This window comes from Crassostrea angulata, chromosome 9 (genome assembly GCF_025612915.1).
Source record: "Crassostrea angulata isolate pt1a10 chromosome 9, ASM2561291v2, whole genome shotgun sequence".
NCBI lineage: Eukaryota > Metazoa > Mollusca > Bivalvia > Ostreida > Ostreidae > Magallana > Magallana angulata.
This window is the reverse complement of record NC_069119.1, coordinates 34,894,864-34,914,192: the sequence shown is the minus strand read 5'-3', so window position 1 is coordinate 34,914,192 and position 19,329 is coordinate 34,894,864. Positions and strand designations below refer to the sequence as shown.

Sequence of the window (19,329 nt, the reverse complement as noted above, 5' to 3'; positions counted from 1 at the left end):
AAATCCGGTTATTAAAATGGCGGGTGGGCGGCTGCGAAAAGGGTACCTTCATTGTACGGATAACTCCTCCTACAGTTTTCAAGATAGGAAGTTGTTCTTTTGCAGATCAATTGTACATATATCAGAGGTGTGCATATTGCTAGGATTTTGATTTCTGATAATTTATCGAAAAAAAACCAGCTTTTGAACTTGGTCATTTTTTGGCAAAATATTGCATAAAGGGTACCCTCATTGTACGGATAACTCCTCCTACAGTTTTCAAGATAGGAATTTGTTCTTTTGCAGATCAATTGTACATATATTAGAGGTGTGCATATTGCTAGGATTTTGATTTCTGATAATTTATCGAAAAAATACCAGCTTTTGAACTTAGTCATTTTTTGGCAAAATATTGCATTAAGGGTACCTTCATTGTACGGATAACTCCTCCTACAGTTCTCAAGATAGGAAGTTGTTCTTTTGCAGATCAATTGTACATATATCAGAGGTGTGCATATTGCTGGAATTTTGATTTCTGATAATTTATGAAAAAAACACCAGCTTTTGAACTTAGTCATTTTTTGGCAAAATATTGCATATAGGGTACTCCATTTCACTGGATACGGGTTGACATGGATTATGGATACAATTCACATAAAAGAAAACCCCGTTTGCTGTCACAATGACAGCTTTTCATTTGTTATCCAATGAATTGTGTTTTATATCCCCTAGCCATGGTGCCAAGGCTCGGGGATAGAAAACATACGAGTTGGATAAAAATCATACACCATCACAAATCAAGGGAGATTCTTTTTATCACATTTTACTATTTCCTCTATTTCATCTCAATCTTTTCTGTAAAAAACGAAAATTATGAGACGCACAATACATTTACTATGTCAACAACTTTTTGCATGGAAAAAAAGTTTCTTGAAGATTAACTACAGGGGCAAAAATTTATCCCACGAGTGATATATATCCACCTTATATTGAGATAAACACGTGAGAAATATATGTATGTTATTAATCACTCACTTACATATTTCATGTTATTTATTATTTTAAGTGTCAATTAATTAAGAAAAACAAAACACTTGAAAGTTTTATGCACAATTGTTTATTGCACAAACCCTATACATTTCTTCCTCAACATATCGTCTTATAACACAAAAATACTTCATAAAATATAAACTGACAAATTAAAAATAAAGATTTCCCCACTTGAAACAAAACTTTTTTTTGCAATGTTCAGTGTTTTGACCAAAAAAAATTGACTAATGGAGACAGATTCTGTGTATTATGCAAAACATTTGATCAACTGGACGTACGGAGGGGGAGGGGTGGGTAGTGTGACTAAAACTGAACAAACTGAACAGTACAAGTCATTTGAAATAGTTTGTGTACAAAACTAAATTCCCTTGACTTCTTTGATTTTTACATAAAAGTTTGTGTCTGCATAAAGAATACCTCTATTTGTCTAAAAATGAAGCAGATATTGGGACATAAATATCCTATAAAGCTTGAAAAAGCTCTCCACTTTGACTAATGCATGATAACTTGGCACAGGTTACGTACTCATGAACTCGGTTTGAGGCCCAAGACTTATTCTTGTGTTTTGTTCAATCTGAACGAGATGATGTGATGTATTTAACCATCTGTTGGCAACACTGGGATTAAAACTTTATGGTCTTTTTCTCATCAGTCACAGAAATGAAAAAGACAAACTCTTGTCATTTAAACAGATGAGTATTTTTGATTTGGTATTGTACAGTATCATGCAGCCAATTATGCCTCACTTGAATTTCTTGTGAAAAAGAGCATTTTACATTAAAAAAAATTCATATATGAATTTGCATACGAATTTCTTTTTTCAAGGCTAGACGCCATTGAACCACATCACATAAAGTAAACAAGCAATTCACTTCCTGTAAATACTTGTTACAGGCATGTCTCTCACATGAAATCCTAGCAAGTGCTCTATCCAAGTGAGTTTCAGGAAAATAAATTTTATGTTTAGAGGATGTTATGTAATTCTGTTACATCTTGCATTTAAAAAATTTACGTGAAGCACAACTGCCTATCAATAAAAGAACTTCAGTAGCAGATATAGACGTTGTCTTCTTCAAAGTACAGTTAAATAGGGGAGTTAACTCTCAATAAAATTTTACATCGCTTTTGAAAATGCAAAATGTTTATATGCAAGTGGACAGAGGGATGATGCAACCTTAAAGATGAAACTTGTACATGTGGAAAAAAATACTCTGTAAGCTAAAACCCCTTTTATCTTCACTAGAATATTGAAGCATCAAGACACGTGCATTGATCATATAGCTAGAGCCACCTACGGGATTTTATAATACTGTGTTTGATGTAAATAAATCTCAAATTTTTCTGCACCAACGTTGCAACTCATTGTCAATATTACCACCTCCAACAAACTTACCAATCAATCATTAAAAAAGATTTACAAAAGACAAAAAATTGCATAATGGCTTTAACCTGCTATAATGTCCCCGGATATGGGTACTTCTTGTATTAAATACATAGACATTTACAATGCATGTACATTACAAAAAGCTCACCAGCAAGACTTAGCATGGCGTACACGGAGAGGAAGTTGTATTACAGAACTCGCACTTAGGCAAGACAAGGAAAATGCTGGAGAAAATATTCCAGTGTTGTCATGGTAACATCTTGAGCCATCAATTATGATCAACTAAAGCAACATTCAAATCCGCACATAATGACCAGCTGCTTTGCAAAAAATGAAAATAAAGGAATATGTTGCCTTTATTTGGATTATGTTGATTTAATATACCAGTAATAATTTTCAAATTTTTCAACACTACAGTTGATTAAAAGTTTTCTATTGCCATTAAAATTCCTTTGAAAATAAACAAGTGTTTAATAATCCCCAAAATGACTAGATTGTATAGTTATTGTACTTGTATTCCTCGATCAGTTACAAGATATAAAGAAATCGCTTTCTTTCCCCTTTTTTGTTAATTCATTGTAAACTCACATGGCACTGTACACTATTTCAAAGTCTAAATAAATTAAAGCAATATAAAACAAAGGTGGAAAAATTAATTATTAGCAGTTCTCTCTTTGCCATAAAAAATGGTCACTTGATCTTAGAATTAGTTGTGCAGATTTAAAAGTTCAAGAACTCAAAATTCAAACAAGATCCCTTGTCCAAAATTAAGTAATAAAGTCAAAGCGTGTTACTCTAACTTACTGGACCAAGGATTTCAAGATAGAGGTTAATAAAAATTTATAGAATGGTTGGAACATCCAACTTGCATCAACAATTCCATATTTATTTAGCCAATGTGCAAGAAAACAAAGTTTGAGTTAGCAGAGTTTGACTGTATTATTGTAAAACAGCAGGGATTCAGGCCCTGTGTGTAGTACCGGTAAATGAAGGGGTTTGTCATATTTTTATTACAAAAAAAAACCAACAAGAAAATAATCAGATAAAGTATGTTATGTAACCGAAGCCTGCAACACGATGCGTTTTGATTGAGACATTTAGAAGTAAATAGGATACATTTGCTCTATGATACCTAGATAACGACACAACTCCCCACAACATGTAGTATATATATATACAGTACTTAAGCCATAGCACTGATCTGAGAGGACACAAGAATCTAAACAAAGAGACGGCATGGACACTTGAGATGATATACAACTGTACTTATATATGTGCGATGTTACATGTATCTTGTACATCCTGGCTAGAGTACTGAAATTCAAAAACTGGTAAAAAGAGGAACAAAAAAACCAAAAAATTTTGGATTAAACATTCCAAAAAAGCAGTGGAATTGAACCTTAATTAGATGGAGTATAAAAATACATTGAACAGACTTCTTTAATCTGATAAAATTCAACAAGAAAGTATCTATAATGGTAAAATTCATATGCAAAATAAAAAATAGAAAAAGTGTTTGTTATAAATTCCTTGGTCTTTAACAAGTATCAGTACAGAGGCATGTAGATATCCCACCACATGCAATGAAAAAATTCAATAGCTATATAAATCTAATATGACGAGAAAAAAATTAACACATTACACACAAAGCATCAATATCAATGGGTGAGATGAGTTTCTCGACTCCGTTTCGGGGGAGGGGGAGGCGGCTTGCTGCGTTTGACATTACCGTCGCTCGCTAGCCCTGCCAACAGTTCGGGGGGTGGGGGAGGAAGGTCATTAATGTCCATGATCCCATCACACTCCTGTAGATTCCCGTATAGCGGGGAGTTCTGATCGTTTGGCACAGCACTGTCTTGGTCTTTCACTTTGGATACATCCGAGGAGAGTCTCGTATTTTCACTGCGTTTCGGTGGGGGTGGGGGAACCCCCTTTTTCACGGGGGCACTGTTGGGCCTGACTATCTCAGGCTTGTGTCCGTGGGGGGTGACCCCGTTCTGGGGGGTGACCCCATTTGTGAGTGTTGTTGTAGCACTAGTAGCACCATTGAGTTTTTGCATGTCAGAATTATTATGTCCTCCGTCACTCGGTTTAGGTAGTGTCTGGGGAGGCACTTTTTTACCCCCAGTGCTGGAGCGTTTGGACAACTCTTCCAAGAATGCTAACGACTTTCCACCATCTTCTGCTCCTGGGGACATTGGCTGAGCCCCAGGATTGGGCGGAGGGGGAGGGTAGCAATGTACAGAGCCCCCTGAAGGAGTTCTAGATATATTACTTCCTGTTGACCCACGACTAGCTTGAGATCCCGGCCTGACTCTGACTTGGTCATAATGTTCGTACCCTTGGGCACTGTTTCTCATGTGTGGGGACTGAGCCAAAGGTGATGGGAGTGGACTGATAGGAGACTTCACCCCGGGACTTGAGGGCGACCGAGCGTCCACACAGGACAAGGGTGGTGGATAGGTTTTCTGAGTCTTTGATTGGCTAACAGGTGGGGAGGCCACTGGCACAGGAGATTTTGAAGGTGAAGCTGACGCAACCTCTGGTCCTGGCCTAGAGATATTTTTAACTTGGCCCAAAGCACCTGGCTGAGAGCTTATATACTGATTATGCAGGAGTGGCATAGCAGGGGGCATTGCCAGCATTCCCCTGGGGGTGGTGGGAGAAGATTCTGAGGGGCAAGGAGAGGATGAACCACTATCACATTCCTCGGTTAAACCATTGCTTTGCTTCATCAGGGTATTGGAGAGGCTTGTAAGAGGCGGGGGATGGAAAGGTAAGTTCCCAGGAGATGGGGGTTTAGCCATTGGCCCCGGGGGAGGCATAGGTGGGGGTGGGGACTGACTCAAATTTTGGGGCACCTTGGGGGAAACAGTTTTGGGCGCTGCTACAGTGTGTTTAGACAGCCTCTGTTCCTGATAAACTAGAGTCCCTGGGTGTGACAGATGGAGGTCACTACGGTACTCCCAGGGGTCAGTGGGGGCCGCAGTAGGGGACATAATTCTATGGTGTGATGGAGGGGACATGACCCTACTAAGGGGAGGGGTGGGGGATTTGAATCTTTCTTGCAGGGGTGGGGACAGGCACCGCTCTTGAGACGGATCTGAATACACCCTGGGAAGTGTTGGAGACATTGGATTTTTATGCATTGACATTTGGGCGGGGCTTTGATGTGGTGGGGGGTAGTGGTAGGTGCTAGTGGGGACAAAATTTTCATTTCTCTGCCAGATTTCCTCATCTTCTTGTATACTTTGGTAGTTTAGTGGGCACTTCAGTGGGGGAGGGGATGGCGGGGCTCGATGTGAATAGGTGTGCTGAGGGGACACATTTTTCAGGGTACGGTATTCCCTCTCTATACTTCCATCAGAACTCTTCCTTTCATGTCTTGAAGCAGGAAGTGTAGATGATCTGGGTTTCTCCTTCTCATTCATCCTTGTTAACGAGGGCTTTCTTTCGTGACCGACGCCCCGCGAGTCTGACTCACATGATGAAATCGAACTTCCCTCCATGGCCACTTGCACCATTTCTGAAATCTGGCGTGTGGTTTCCGTGGTCACAGGAATTCGAGCGCGAAATTTCCCACGAGAAGCGTTCGAATTCCCACTCTGTCTGCTCTCGCCACTTGAGGTCGAGTCCTCACTGGAATCTGTGGACGCACTCGTTATGGAATCTCGATGTCTCACCCTCATCTCGGTGTCCGAGTCTGCGTTTATCACACTGGGAGTATTACTGAAAGACACGCGCTTTGTGTGCGTCTTCTGGAGTCCACCACTAGGTGGCAGTTCTAGCGAGCTCTGGCTGCTGAGTTTTGTTTTGCGTGATTCTGGTCCCACTAAATCCTCAGCATGTTCTAACACATTGCCGCTTGTTGTAAAACTAGAGTTTTGTACGTACACTATAGAGTTTCGGGAGCTAGGGTCGGGCATAGACAAACGACTGTCTTTGACGTTGGGATTTAGTTCTATTGATTCACTTGATACTTCAGACACACTGCTGCGCATTTCACGATAGTCCCACATTTGAATTTCATGGCGAAGTTTTTCGTAGTTATCCAACAATTGGTGGCCATACTGGAAAGAAAAAAATATCAAATTATTCATAGAATCTCAAAACATTAATCACCTTTAAAAAAAAAATCATTGATTCACAAATACATTGTATAGCCATTACTAATCATGCCATTACTGCCGAAAATACTTCAAATGTGGGAAAATTTGTTATTTTCATTAGATACTGAAAACATTGAATGGAAAAATGCTAAGCAATTAGACCTGTTTTCAATCATCCTACAAGTTATTTTTTTTAATCCTCTGAAAAAATCTCCCTGAAACTAACTGAAAATTTCTGCAGTACGAGGAAAGGAAGTTTACTCCACTGGTAAACTTGTCACCATTACTCGGCAAGTTCGTTGGATCAATGACACCCACTTTGTGAAATATTTAATCCTACTACACAGGATTATATACCCATATCACTTTAAAGGCGTCATTGCATTATTAACTCTATTCATAACTATATTTCTTTTTCCAGCTTCCTCCTTTCAAAACTCCTCATTAAATTAAGCATAATTACAGAATCTTTTATAACACTCTTGCTTTACATCCCAGCTTAAACAACATTTAAGAACCTGTTGATGTTTTTAATCCTGTCGGCATTCAACAATAACAAGATAAACCTGGAAACCTCAACTCAGTCTCTTCTAATTCAAAGAAATGAAGTTAAAACAAAAAATTTGCTCTTGAAGCATTATGACTGTCTAAATAGCTGTGACAAGATTAAATGTCTTTTTCAGGAAATGGTGAGATCATGACAAGTGTTAACAATCATAGAGGACAAGCAGGATCTCGCTATATCTAGATCACCAGATGGAACGAGTATCATCCGCAGACTGGCATAGAAAGTTCAATCATGTGATTCCGAACAACATCAGTTGTCCACCATTGATTGGGCTGCGTTTTACAACAAAAATCTCTAGACTTACAACCAAATTCATATTAAATGCTGATTATTATTAATCGGCTACAAAATGTTTCAATTTACTGTTATTATGAGTAAAATATTCTAGACTTGTATCTATAGTTTGGAATTAAATGAATGAAAATTTTGCAAGTTGAGATCATACTAAGAGACTTGGAGAAATTTATGAATTTGCCGCTAGTTGTTTTGGAAAACTCCTGACCTCCTTAATAATATATCTGGCACCGATGATAACAATTTACTCAGAAGAAAGGTTAATTTAGTGATCTAAATGAGATGAATTCAGAATATACAACAAGCAAAACACAATTGACAAGCTAGTGTACAAACCTTATTGTATTCAATGCAGAACAAAAATCCCAATAGTAAAAACTAAATCCAATGAGGCATCTAAATTGTTTCCACCAATACTGAATCACACCAATGATTTCTCCTCAAAATCAATTTGCGCTGTTTATTCAAAGTTCATACAATAGGATATGCATATACTGATATATACATTACTAGGTACTAGCAAGTCACTACTCAACTCAACGTACTCTCAGGACAACGAAGCAATCCACAAACACCGAATTCTGAGGCGACATTCTGGCACCCTCCTAAACAAAAACTTCACTTGTGAAAAATAACTTTTTTGTCTGGAGTTTGTGTCTTTTTTTTTTTTTTCTTCCATCGTACAGGAAGTTAGATTATTGCACTCGGAAGTTGTTGAGTGTTTCACCCTTGGCGTACTACACAGGGAAGAGTCTGAACTTTAGTCACACATGTAAGATAAATACACAATAATACGGTGTTTGTCTCAACAACAGTCGCACTCCCTCTAAAAATTACGCATTTAAGTATGCAGCCAACTGACTACCGAATCGTCTAACATTACCACTGCAAAATGCTTGTAACAACATGTGTTCCAAAGTGCAATTGAATTACTCTTTTTTCATTTTTTTGTACACATTAAAGTTAAGACTCTATCATGGGTCCTGGGAAATTATGAGTTACGTGGTTATGTCAAACATTACACTGCAACGCAAGCTTGCTAACATTAAGTTTTTCTGTCACTTTGTGTGTGCATGGTTTTTTGGATGGTTGTTATAGAAACAATTAACTTGACTGGGTTAATTTTAATCAGCAAACATGCCTGTTGTTTGGTTTGAAACAAGGAAAAAAAGTTTTACTTTGAGCTTAAAAAGTGTCCATTATGAAAAGTAGAAAAGTTGGGGAATGCTCTTGACTATTTTTGATAATCTAGATAAATCATCTCTTCCCTGTCATTCTCTATACTTCCAATCATCAAAATATATCCAATCATCAATATATATATCCCAGCATTTAAAGAGGCTACAAAAAATCAAGAACTACACAAATCCAACAAGTTCAGTACCTTGGCTATCCTTATTCCCATAATCCACTGGTCCAGGGCATTCTTATTCTCCGTACAGAAGTACCTGATGTATTTAGAAGTCTTCTTTTGAATCTGAGGATGCTGAAATGTATAACAATGAGAAATGTCAGACATTTTGTGGGAGTTATGCCTCTTTTCATTCTGAGTTAAATATCTTCGACTATCTTCACACTGAGTTTAGACACAAACTCTCTCTCTCTCTCTCTCTCTCTCTCTCTCTCTCTCTCTCTCTCTCCAATGAACAACAAATTGTAAACATTGTGCCTTCACTTAAAAAAAAACATCTGTTAGCCATATACATGTTTTGTTCAATTAATTTATACCAAGGTTTTCAACTGTTAACGTAATAAACATTCCTTATAGCCTATCTCCCTCCAAATCTTTTACTTTCCTTACTACCCCCTTGTTGTGTACAAACAAAAATTACATAATGCATCAAAATCAGCCGAATTCCGTCACAATAAAATCCAAATCAATTGCATATGCACAACAGCTAAAAAACATCCCCCATACTTTCCCCCCTTTCAAAACATGATAATTGGCCAAATTCTGTCAAAATAATGCAATATAAATCAACTGCACAGTATAATGCAGTACAACTAAAACAATCATAGCCTCTCCCCCCCCCCCCCCTCACTCATTCCCCTTTTCTTTATACCCTCCCTCCTCCCCCCTTTACCCTAAAGCAAAGCAGTGGTCCATTGGAGCATAATCTTTCTTCTTCCAATCCAGACCTTGACAACCAAACCAATCACCCCTTCTCCCTTTTGCCTCACCCATTAATATTCTCCCTTTCCCCCTTTCTGTTCCCCCCCCCCACCCCTTTCTTTATACCCCCACCCCTTATAATTACCTTCAAAGCGAAGCAGTGATCTGTTGGAGCGTGATATTTCTTCTTCCAGCCAAGACCTCGGTACACATCCACAAAATCAAAATTCACCATGCTCACAAGATCCTTGGATGCCTGCAAAGTTAGAGATTAACAACTACATTCCCTGCTCCGATAGCTTTCCCTCCTCTATTATATTCTCATGGTCGTATCGGGCATTAAAATCATACAAATCCCTGGCATTTGATTGACAGATAATGTGTTTTATCTTGGAATCTCCGAGTTTCATTTCAACTGATTCCCAGAGCCCATACAAAGAACAGAGAAAGTGTCTGAAAGCAATTGCTTGTTGTAGGATATTGTAGATTTTTAATTAAATTTCACTACTGCCAACATCAATTAATAAACTAAATGCAGAGAATGTTAAAAAAAAAATAAATTGTACTTTTACGGTTCCTCACTACACCGAGACTTATACTTTTTAAGAAACTAAAAAACTAAACTAAAACTAAAAAAACTGTTTATCTCGTTCGATTGGGTTGTATATCGTCGTAGCTCAGTGGCTAAAGTATTGGGCTTCTGAACCGCAGATCATGAGTTTGAATCGGCCTGGAGCTTTTGTTCATGTTAACTGAATTAAACTTTTGAAAATGTAATTTTTCATCCAATATTGCACATTTTTTGCCTATTTGACTTAAATACTTCTTATCCATTATGATATTTCTCATAATCAAGTTATTTTCTGCTGATTTGAGAAACTATTTCAAGGTGTAGTGAGCCACCTTAAAGGGGCTGGGTGGTCGTGGCCATTTTTAAACCAAATCAATCTTATTGAAAAGAAGAGCTCTAAATAAAGACATACAATTTTTTTTTGTTTCTTTACAAAATAGTGTAAACAAACCTTAATTAATAACAAAATAAGTCGCCAAAACGGATTTTATCTCAGGTTTTTCGCGTAATAAAGTCTTTGCGAATAAAAGTTAGTTTACAGTACTGTAATAGTTAATGACCAAAAATATCCTCTCAAATTTTCAGGTAGAGCTGATGGGTCATTTGTTGACCATCTAGCCTCCTTAAAATATCAACCTCCAATACCTGTTACAGTAAGATCTGTATCAAGTACAAAACTGAAATGTGTGTGTTCAAAGTACATAATGACGAAGAGTTTTTTTTCTGACATTTTGTTTAACATATCAAGATTAAGAACTGTTAAGTCAGATATATAATATAGATATAGAATCTTACAAATTTACTGATAAATATCATGTGTTTAATGGTGCAGTACTGGTACATATATTAATATACTGAATTAAATTTTTTGACCTACATGATGTAAAATAAACCTCTAAATAATACAGAGCCCTTCAAAGTCCATTGATTATAAAAAAAATTCATAAAAGTTCATGTGAACGCAAGTGTGTACGTAATTCTCTAATGAATATGTTGTTGTTTCGTAATGGCTATAGACAGAGCATGATCAATAGTTTATGTGTGTCTGATCCCAGGGAAAGTTGGTCTATACAAATATCTATATCCAATATTTTGATGATCCTGTTCTTTTTTCTTTCCTTGAATGAAATATGTACAGTAGTCTCTATCTTACTGTGCAGATTCAGCTATCTTTCCATAATGTTTTACAAGTCATGTAACTTTTACCTTGTTGATTTTGTCATTTCATTGCTGATTTTGTCTTAACTTAACCTTGCTGATTTTGCCCTTACTATTTTGAATTTGCCCTCACCTTGCTGATTTTGCCCTTACTATTTTGAGTTTGCCCTCACCTTGCTGATTTTGCCCTTACTATTTTGAGTTTGCCCTCACCTTGCCGATTTTGCCCTTACTATTTTGAGTTTGCCCTCACCTTGCTGATTTTGCCCTTACTATTTTGATTTTGCCCTCACCTTGCCGATTTTGCCCTTACTATTTTGAATTTGCCCTCACCTTGCTGATTTTGCCCTTACTATTTTGAGTTTGCCCTCACCTTGCTGATTTTGCCCTTACTATTTTGAGTTTGCCCTCACCTTGCTGATTTTGCCCTTACTATTTTGAGTTTGCACTCACCTTGCAGATTTTGCCCTTACTATTTTGAGTTTGCCCTCATCTTGCCGATTTTGCCCTTACTATTTTGAGTTTGCCCTCACCTTGCCGATTTTGCCCTTACTATTGTGAGTTTGCCCTCACCTTGCTGATTTTGCCCTTACTTTTCTGAGTTTGCCCTCACCTTGCTGATTTTGCCCTTACTTTTCTGATTTTGCCCTCACCTTGCTGATTTTGCCCTTTGGGTTGTAGTAGAGACCCGAGGACCTCAGAACAAAGAAGTACTTTTTCCAGGCCTTCTTGCCCTCAGACTTAAGGTACATCACCCCCTCCACCTCTGGAACTTGTCTACCTCCTCCACCGAAGAACTCCTACAACATCAAAGAAACCTCATATATAAAACCACAAATTCTCATTATTAATGTATACTTACATGTCCAAATACTCATCATTAATATATAAAATGTCATTAAATTCCCACAAAATTAAATGGGACTCATTAAACTACCATAAGAATTGTCATAAATTTTCTCAATGAAAAATGTCCCTATAAATCTTCTACAAGACTTTATAACCTAAACACTTTATTTTCACAATAATACACATTTCTATTGATTTTTCTATGAAATTAAGCATTCAACAAATACAGATCAAGGGAGGTAACTGCTAGGTCCCTTTCAGTAATGTGACAAGCTTCGTGCTTACCATGATCAGTTTGTGTCTCCGCCCTGGGTCCAGGGAGGCACCTTTCTCCGAGGAAGAACTCATCAGGAGATATTTCTGTAATACATTGTATAGACAATTGTTTTATATCTATAGCAATATTCAACATCTAAATTATCCTTAGGTCCTATGTAAAAATAGGTCCAAAACTGTTTGCTGGCAAAAAAATGTCCAATATCCTCTAAAAAGGTCTTATGGTGATAAACTGTATAAATCGGCCCTTACTGAAAATAGATTCTTTTTTCTTCATTGTCCAAATATCAGTTTTCATAATATCTAAATGTCCAAATCAGATCTAAACCAAAATATCAACATTTATTATTAGGCCCTACATTAAAAGTCTAAGTACTAGGTCCCATACACTTCATTGACTGACTAATCAGGTTTTTTTTTATCTAAATAGTCCCCCGAGATGTTGTACCTCTGGGCGCCTGAACAGGTCGTTTTTCTCCTCCCTCTCTTCGTACAGGATGCGGTTCTTTGTATCACGCGTCCACATCACCATGTTCTCTACCAGCGTATCGTGATCCTCCAATATCCGCTCTACAAATATTTTTATAAAACATCATTTTCACTAGTTCCCTTACAAAAATTACTAATTTTATTCTGTGCAAACCAAAAACTGTTTTTTTGGTTTTTTTTATATACGGTACATCAAAGAAAGTGTGAAAAAGTTGACTGATATCAAAAGTCAATGCAATGCATATACTTCATTTTCATAAATAATCCAAAATTAATGAATTTGATATATCTATCACTGTCTATCAGATCATTTGTAATCTATAGAATACAATAGTTCAAAGAATTAGATTGTTTCCCAAAATAACATAAAAAATCTGCGATAATTTTCACAGAAGCTGCAATAATAAGGTTAACGCCTCAATATTTCTTTTGTTTTGATTTTGTATTGTTCTTGCAACCTCCAGATTAAAAAAAAAACCCTGATTAGAAAAAAATTGAGGAGTACCATGTTACCAAAGCTTAATTTCAGAACTGATGGGGTATTCCCCTTGTGTGCAGTATTTCCTTGTATCTTATTCCATTCTCTTTCTTTATACAAGCAAACAGCAATGGGTCATCTATACCCCTATCTATCATATCTGTTTTATGAGTGATGTCTTTTTCTCACACAGCAAGCAATCTTATGAGTTGGCAAGAAACTATTTCTCTAACAGCAAGTACTGTACTCATGTACATGTGTATATCACCCACCCCTAAAGTTGAGGGGAAAACGCTGAAAAAACTGTGGGTTTTATTCATGCATTAAGTATGCAACCCCCCCCCCCCCCCTAAAAAATAAAAATCTTCAATCAGGTTTTTGCAAAGTCAGATTTGCATGTGTTGGTAATGTATTCCGTAGTAGTTGGTTCATTATGTTGACAGTTCATCACACAAAAATTTGAAATAAGCTTTTCTCTTTTGCCCTTTTTATTTTTACCTGTAACACTCTTATTCAATATGCAGGTAATTTAAATGCACTCATTTTCAATTATCTGCATGAAATCATCAGTCAAGTTAGCTACTTTAACTAACTCATGAAAATTTAACGAACAGCAAGGACAAACCTAAAGCTTACTGGGATATAGCTAGGTGTTACATTGATGACAAGCATGTCTTTCTGCATTTAAAGGGGCACACTTTTTGGCCTTTTCTTGTAAATCAATTTGGCTTCCTTTCTTATTCTCGTATTTTTAAATTTTTTGCAGACTGAATTACATTTGTCAGATCTCTACGGATGACACGTTTTTCACCTGTCGTAATTTTTTCTCTGAACAAACAGAATAATTAAACACCTAATCGGCCACTACCGACAACGATGACAGCCGTAAATCAATAGTGTTCCGATGCAACAATTGTCCTTTTTTTATCTGTCACCGAAAAAGAGATGACGGCAGGAAAAAAAAAATATCTGATCAATATCGTACTTCTAAGAAGTGTGTTATATGGATCATTAGTTTGACTGAATTAAAGAGAAAGTCACATCAAACGGCCCGTTCGCCCGACAGTAGTGGGAGATAACTTAATTGTTACTGATGGGATTTTATCAAGGGATCTGTACTGACGACAAATACATCCTTAATTTCTATAGATCCAGAAATCTACCACAGTGATACAAAGAGACTTTTACGATAAACTAACTCTCATTAGCCTGTGAGAAAATCTCACGGGTTTCTCTCTTACACTTCATTGGTAGAGTGCTAGATTTGTATGTCAGAGGACCTGGGTTCAAACCCCAGCAAAGACAATAACCATCTCTGATGCAAAAAGGCTTGATGTAACATATTCATTAGTAAGTTTAATCCAATTTATAGCACACCTTTCTGGATGATAATCAATATTGTTTGAGCTACAAAATTATTAACAGAAAGTTTCGAGTTTGCTGACGTACCCATGAGCAGTTCCGGCATGTGTTCCACCACGGCGAGTTTTGAGTTGAGTCGAGTGTGATTTTTGTCGGCGAGCACGTTACACACGTCTGAGATGGACATCTTCTCGTCCACCAGTATACTCTTGCTGCTGCCATCTTTACCAAACGCCCTCACAAACAGCTAAAGATTAGTACAAATCACGATTAATTAAACAATGGAAAGTGCAATAGGTAAACAAACAAGGTGTGCATCTTCATTGTTCATACAAATCTATCGTATTTTTTTTTTTAAAAAGGAGTCAATAAAAAAACCAAGTATCTTATTTTTCAGGATGCTGGGAGGTCTGTGTCCAGCAAATTTACTCCATTTTTTACAAATAATACAATGTTAAAGAATTTTTCACTTCGGGAATTTTTGGTATACACATACTTTTCGGATTTTGGCTTCCTTTATTTTCTCCAGAGCGATTCGGATCTTCTCTGCTTGTAACCTTGCCTTCTGCTCTTCCTTTAAAATGAATTAAATCAAAAATCTTAATAAAATGTATGGCGCAACTAACAACAAACCGTTAAAAGTAAAAAACTAAAATCAATCACTGCCAGGAATTCATTTATATTTAATGAAATATTGTTTTCTTCTTTTATCACCTAGATGTGTATTTAAGATTTCACTTTTTGTTGTTGAAAATTTCACACAAATACCCAGCCATAAGCTAGAACTCAACATAATCTGGTCCATCTTATACCGTTCATGCAAATCATTATTTACAAGGTAAAAATCTATATACCAGTACATTTATTTATGTAAAGAATCCTATAAGGCCCACCTAGAGATAAAAATGTTAAGAATCTGGTAAAACCCTAAAGACCTGTGTTTAGAAAAAAATTAATTTTGTTATTATCAGGACAAAGTATCCGAAATATTTTTAATACATCAACCAGAAACATTACCAAATTTAATGTTTGCTCGAACAATTAAATTAACACACGCTACATATTTAAAATATTTGTAAAGACAAGACCCGTAATTTCTTTTCCTTTTGATTCATAACTTATGCGGCTTAGGTTACAAATGCCGAATCAGCGGTTTTCGGGATGGACGAACTTTACTGAAACCTCGTGCATGATTAAGGAGGTTCACTCACGTTACATATCCTTGAACCGTATATGGCAGTAAATATTTAAATGATCTATTAAACAACCCCTCCTCTCTGTTTATTTTGACTTTCGCCTTTTTCCTGTTTTCACCAAATGTTTCTTATCATTGAAAGAATCTTTACTCTGGTTTTTGTTAAAGAACTGTAAATATATCCACTCATAAATAATCAGGGTCAGCCTCAATAGGTTTGGACGACCAGAGATTCCCTATAATGCAGAATTCATTTCCCATTTGCTATACAGATTAAAGCGAAAACCCCTACAAAGAGGAGGAAGTCGGTTATAATGAATGAAACGGTTTGAGATACATGTATAAATAATTTCAAGATAAGATTAATGACAGCTGTTTTTATTTACTTAATGAAATGAATTTACATGAAATAAATAATTCTGAATGAAATATTTTCATCCGATTTCTTAGCATATATTTTTTAGTATCATCAAAGCAGTCTGATTAAAATAAAGGAGCTAGTGGAATGTTTGATTTTAATCAGACGGTCATTAAAGTAGCTATCTTCAGAATAATGTTTGCCACTGCATATAACATCATAAAGATGTTACATGTAAAATAAACATTGATTCTTTTGATAAGTTTATGCTACCTGAGTGTTATAACATATAATGTGGAATCACTAGAAACAGTTGGGATTTTAGATTTAAAACTACCCCGTACCAATGACATATTAACAACATGGTGTACAAATCTAGGACCACAATGTGAGACAGAGTACAATATCTGACAAAAGTTGACTGTCAATGTAAACTAATCACCGATGGGAAGCGCCCTGGGGAATTGTAAAAAAAAAAAAAGAGAGACCAAATGCACTGATTTTTTTTAACCTTAAAAAGGAATGTGTTTCACATTCTTCAGAATAAAACTTATCTGACCATGAGCAACGATATTAAATAAACTTGCCCCAGCCGTCATTACTTTTAATTTCCTTAAATGCATATGTGATCTCCTCTTTCATCGATTTGAGTTGAGAACTGAATTGAACACTGAATTGAGTAATTTCAAAATGTTGGTGATGATGGGACAAGTATACATATAACTTAAATGCTGTTCTTTGACTGCACATATCAAATTGACTTCAGGGCTTCCCCACAGGATAACTGGTAGGGGCCCAAAGAGGATCACAGGGCAATTCCCATTGGATATACAGTTTTGTTAGAGAGTACAATATTAATAGAAACCACCACACTTACGACGGAGAAGTTCTCCTTCACGAGTTCCTCCTCGTACAGACTTAGATGTGAGGTTAAAAGAGCATGCATCTACAAAAAGACAAAGAAATCAACGGGATCAACATATATCATGCAATCTGACCACCAGTTTTAACAATTCACATACTGTAAACCAACTATTAATGGCAGCAACTTTATTTCACTTTTTTTCTGTGATTAACTTGATTTAACTTGTTGCAATCAAGTCTCAAGGTGCAGTCACAAATGTAATTTTTTCTCTCTGAATTTCTATTGACTTACACAGGCAAGTCAATTATCCGGGTAACCACACGATACTTTTTTACTATTTTATTTACTTTTTTATCTACTCAATATTATTTTTGTGACGTCATGATTCTTACCAGAGAGTATATTGAAAATCCGCACAATTCAGATTTTCAATCGACCTTCAGACTTTGCTTTTGGCTTTTGACTAAGGTGGTCCCATAGTACAATTTTAGTGACTGCACCTTTAAAGGTGAGACAAAAGAAAACTGGTTCTATATAAACAAGATTCTCTGAAATACTGGCATCACAAAGATCTTGCAAACCTCATGAAGTTTTGTTGCAATTAAAAAAAAGTTGGTTCACAGTACGTTGGACATTAATATTCAACACAGCTACATCTATTTAAGAAATAAGGTATAAATTTGGATGTATATCGGGATATAAATACATGTTGGTCACGTGATCAAATCCCATAAAGCCTTGACCATAACCAGACATAAGTCATTGCCAAGACAAGATGTATACCCCAGCTATCACGTAATCAATGGTTTCCTCCATTCTTTGAGAATTATTTTTTTTCTCACGTAATCAATGGTTTCCTCCATTCTTTGAGATATATTGTTATTTCTCAACTTCTAAAAAGCCACAAAATTTCCTTGCCCGACTTGGGCTAGTCTTAAGTAAAGCCAAAAATAATCAAAATAGAGGATGTAACTTTATTAAAAAATTGCATCTCTACAAATTAATGTTGGCTTTGCATTTGGCTATCCAGTTTATGTAACATTTTGATTAGGTTTACCTTTGTGCTAATACAACAATTGTTGCTTTTTCAATTTGGTTTTCGATTATATTTTAATTATCAGATATTCTTTGAACAGGCAGATTTTATATTGGAAAAATGGTCAAAATCAGATTTTTGCGGAAACAAAAGTGGTCATAGAGAAATAAACAATACAAGCAGAGAGAGATAGGTCACATTTCCATTAAATTCATTCTTGTCCTAACCTATTCAAACCCTGGGGGAAGATATTTTGTTACATGAGTGAAACAATCAAATAAAAATATGTTCCACGGAAAAAAAACCTGGAGATTGCATAATCACATGGTAGCACTAATTACAGAGAGGGCTGCTGTTAATCGACTGAGTCATCAAACCCTTGCAGCAAACGCACAAAAATATTCCAAACGTTGTCATGGAATAGCTGTAATAAAACGAAACATAATACCAAAAAACTATTATTTCCGTTAATCGAAAAATTGAGCATTTGATCTCCTCCCTTGCCACTGTAATTGGCCTTGAGCCAGCTAGTTGGACATGTTCAGGGTTTTTTTCTAAATACCTCATTTTTGTTCTTCAAATATTTTTCGTATTGAAAAAACCTTGCTTAATTTTTTCAATATTTGTATTTCTACCTATGTAGCTGGGGGTAAATAGCAGAGAAATTTCATATTTATGATTTTGATATTTTTATTTGTTATTTCTCTGTGATCGATCTTCTCGCACATTTCATCAGGCATGCAAGCTCTCCATCATTCAATCTTTGAAATATCTAATCTACTGAATTCTGGAAAAAGTTCTAATAGAAATTCAATAAAATTGATAAAAATCTGGCAGAGTTTCTAAAGAACTTTGGTAAAAAAAAAAAAATCAGTTATTGCATCAATTAACCAATATAAAACCATCCAGCTTCAGCAACAGATGAAAAGAAAACAATGCATCCATAAAAAATCCTCCTCCATTGGGGCCTGTTACATCACGCTCCTGCTTATAGCCCCCTAAGGGCCATCAAAAATGCATGCAGGTTTATCTTCCCCCTACAAAATTCTTTCATCTCTTGTTGACAATTAAAAAACAGGAAAAATGAAAGTCAGGACCCTAGGCACAATTTGCCAAAACCCTCAGCATGGCTTCCAAAAATTGAAAGCACATGGTAAACAGAACAGCAAGAATTATTCCGTTTTTTTTCCCTACA

The 19,329-nt window shown here is 36.2% G+C and overlaps 1 protein-coding gene across 8 annotated transcripts in view; it reads right to left on the bottom strand.

Annotated features, from left to right (window-relative positions):
- Positions 1-1,080: 1,080 nt before the first annotated feature.
- LOC128163538 (ras-associated and pleckstrin homology domains-containing protein 1-like) overlaps positions 1,081-19,329 on the bottom strand; it is a 188,930-nt gene continuing 170,681 nt past the window's right edge. For 7 of the 8 annotated variants that reach the window (XM_052827164.1, XM_052827163.1, XM_052827161.1 and 4 more), the window contains 9 exons: positions 17,111-17,179; positions 15,177-15,254; positions 14,768-14,927; positions 12,800-12,921; positions 12,361-12,435; positions 11,880-12,026; positions 9,643-9,753; positions 8,769-8,870; positions 1,081-6,483 (listed from right to left, as the gene is read on the bottom strand). In XM_052827164.1, the coding sequence (XP_052683124.1) occupies positions 4,072-6,483; positions 8,769-8,870; positions 9,643-9,753; positions 11,880-12,026; positions 12,361-12,435; positions 12,800-12,921; positions 14,768-14,927; positions 15,177-15,254; positions 17,111-17,179 (3,276 nt within the window). In that variant the 3' untranslated portion in view covers positions 1,081-4,071. The remainder of the gene's footprint in view (positions 6,484-8,768; positions 8,871-9,642; positions 9,754-11,879; positions 12,027-12,360; positions 12,436-12,799; positions 12,922-14,767; positions 14,928-15,176; positions 15,255-17,110; positions 17,180-19,329) is intronic. The other variant, XM_052827165.1, reaches the window with a different exon arrangement.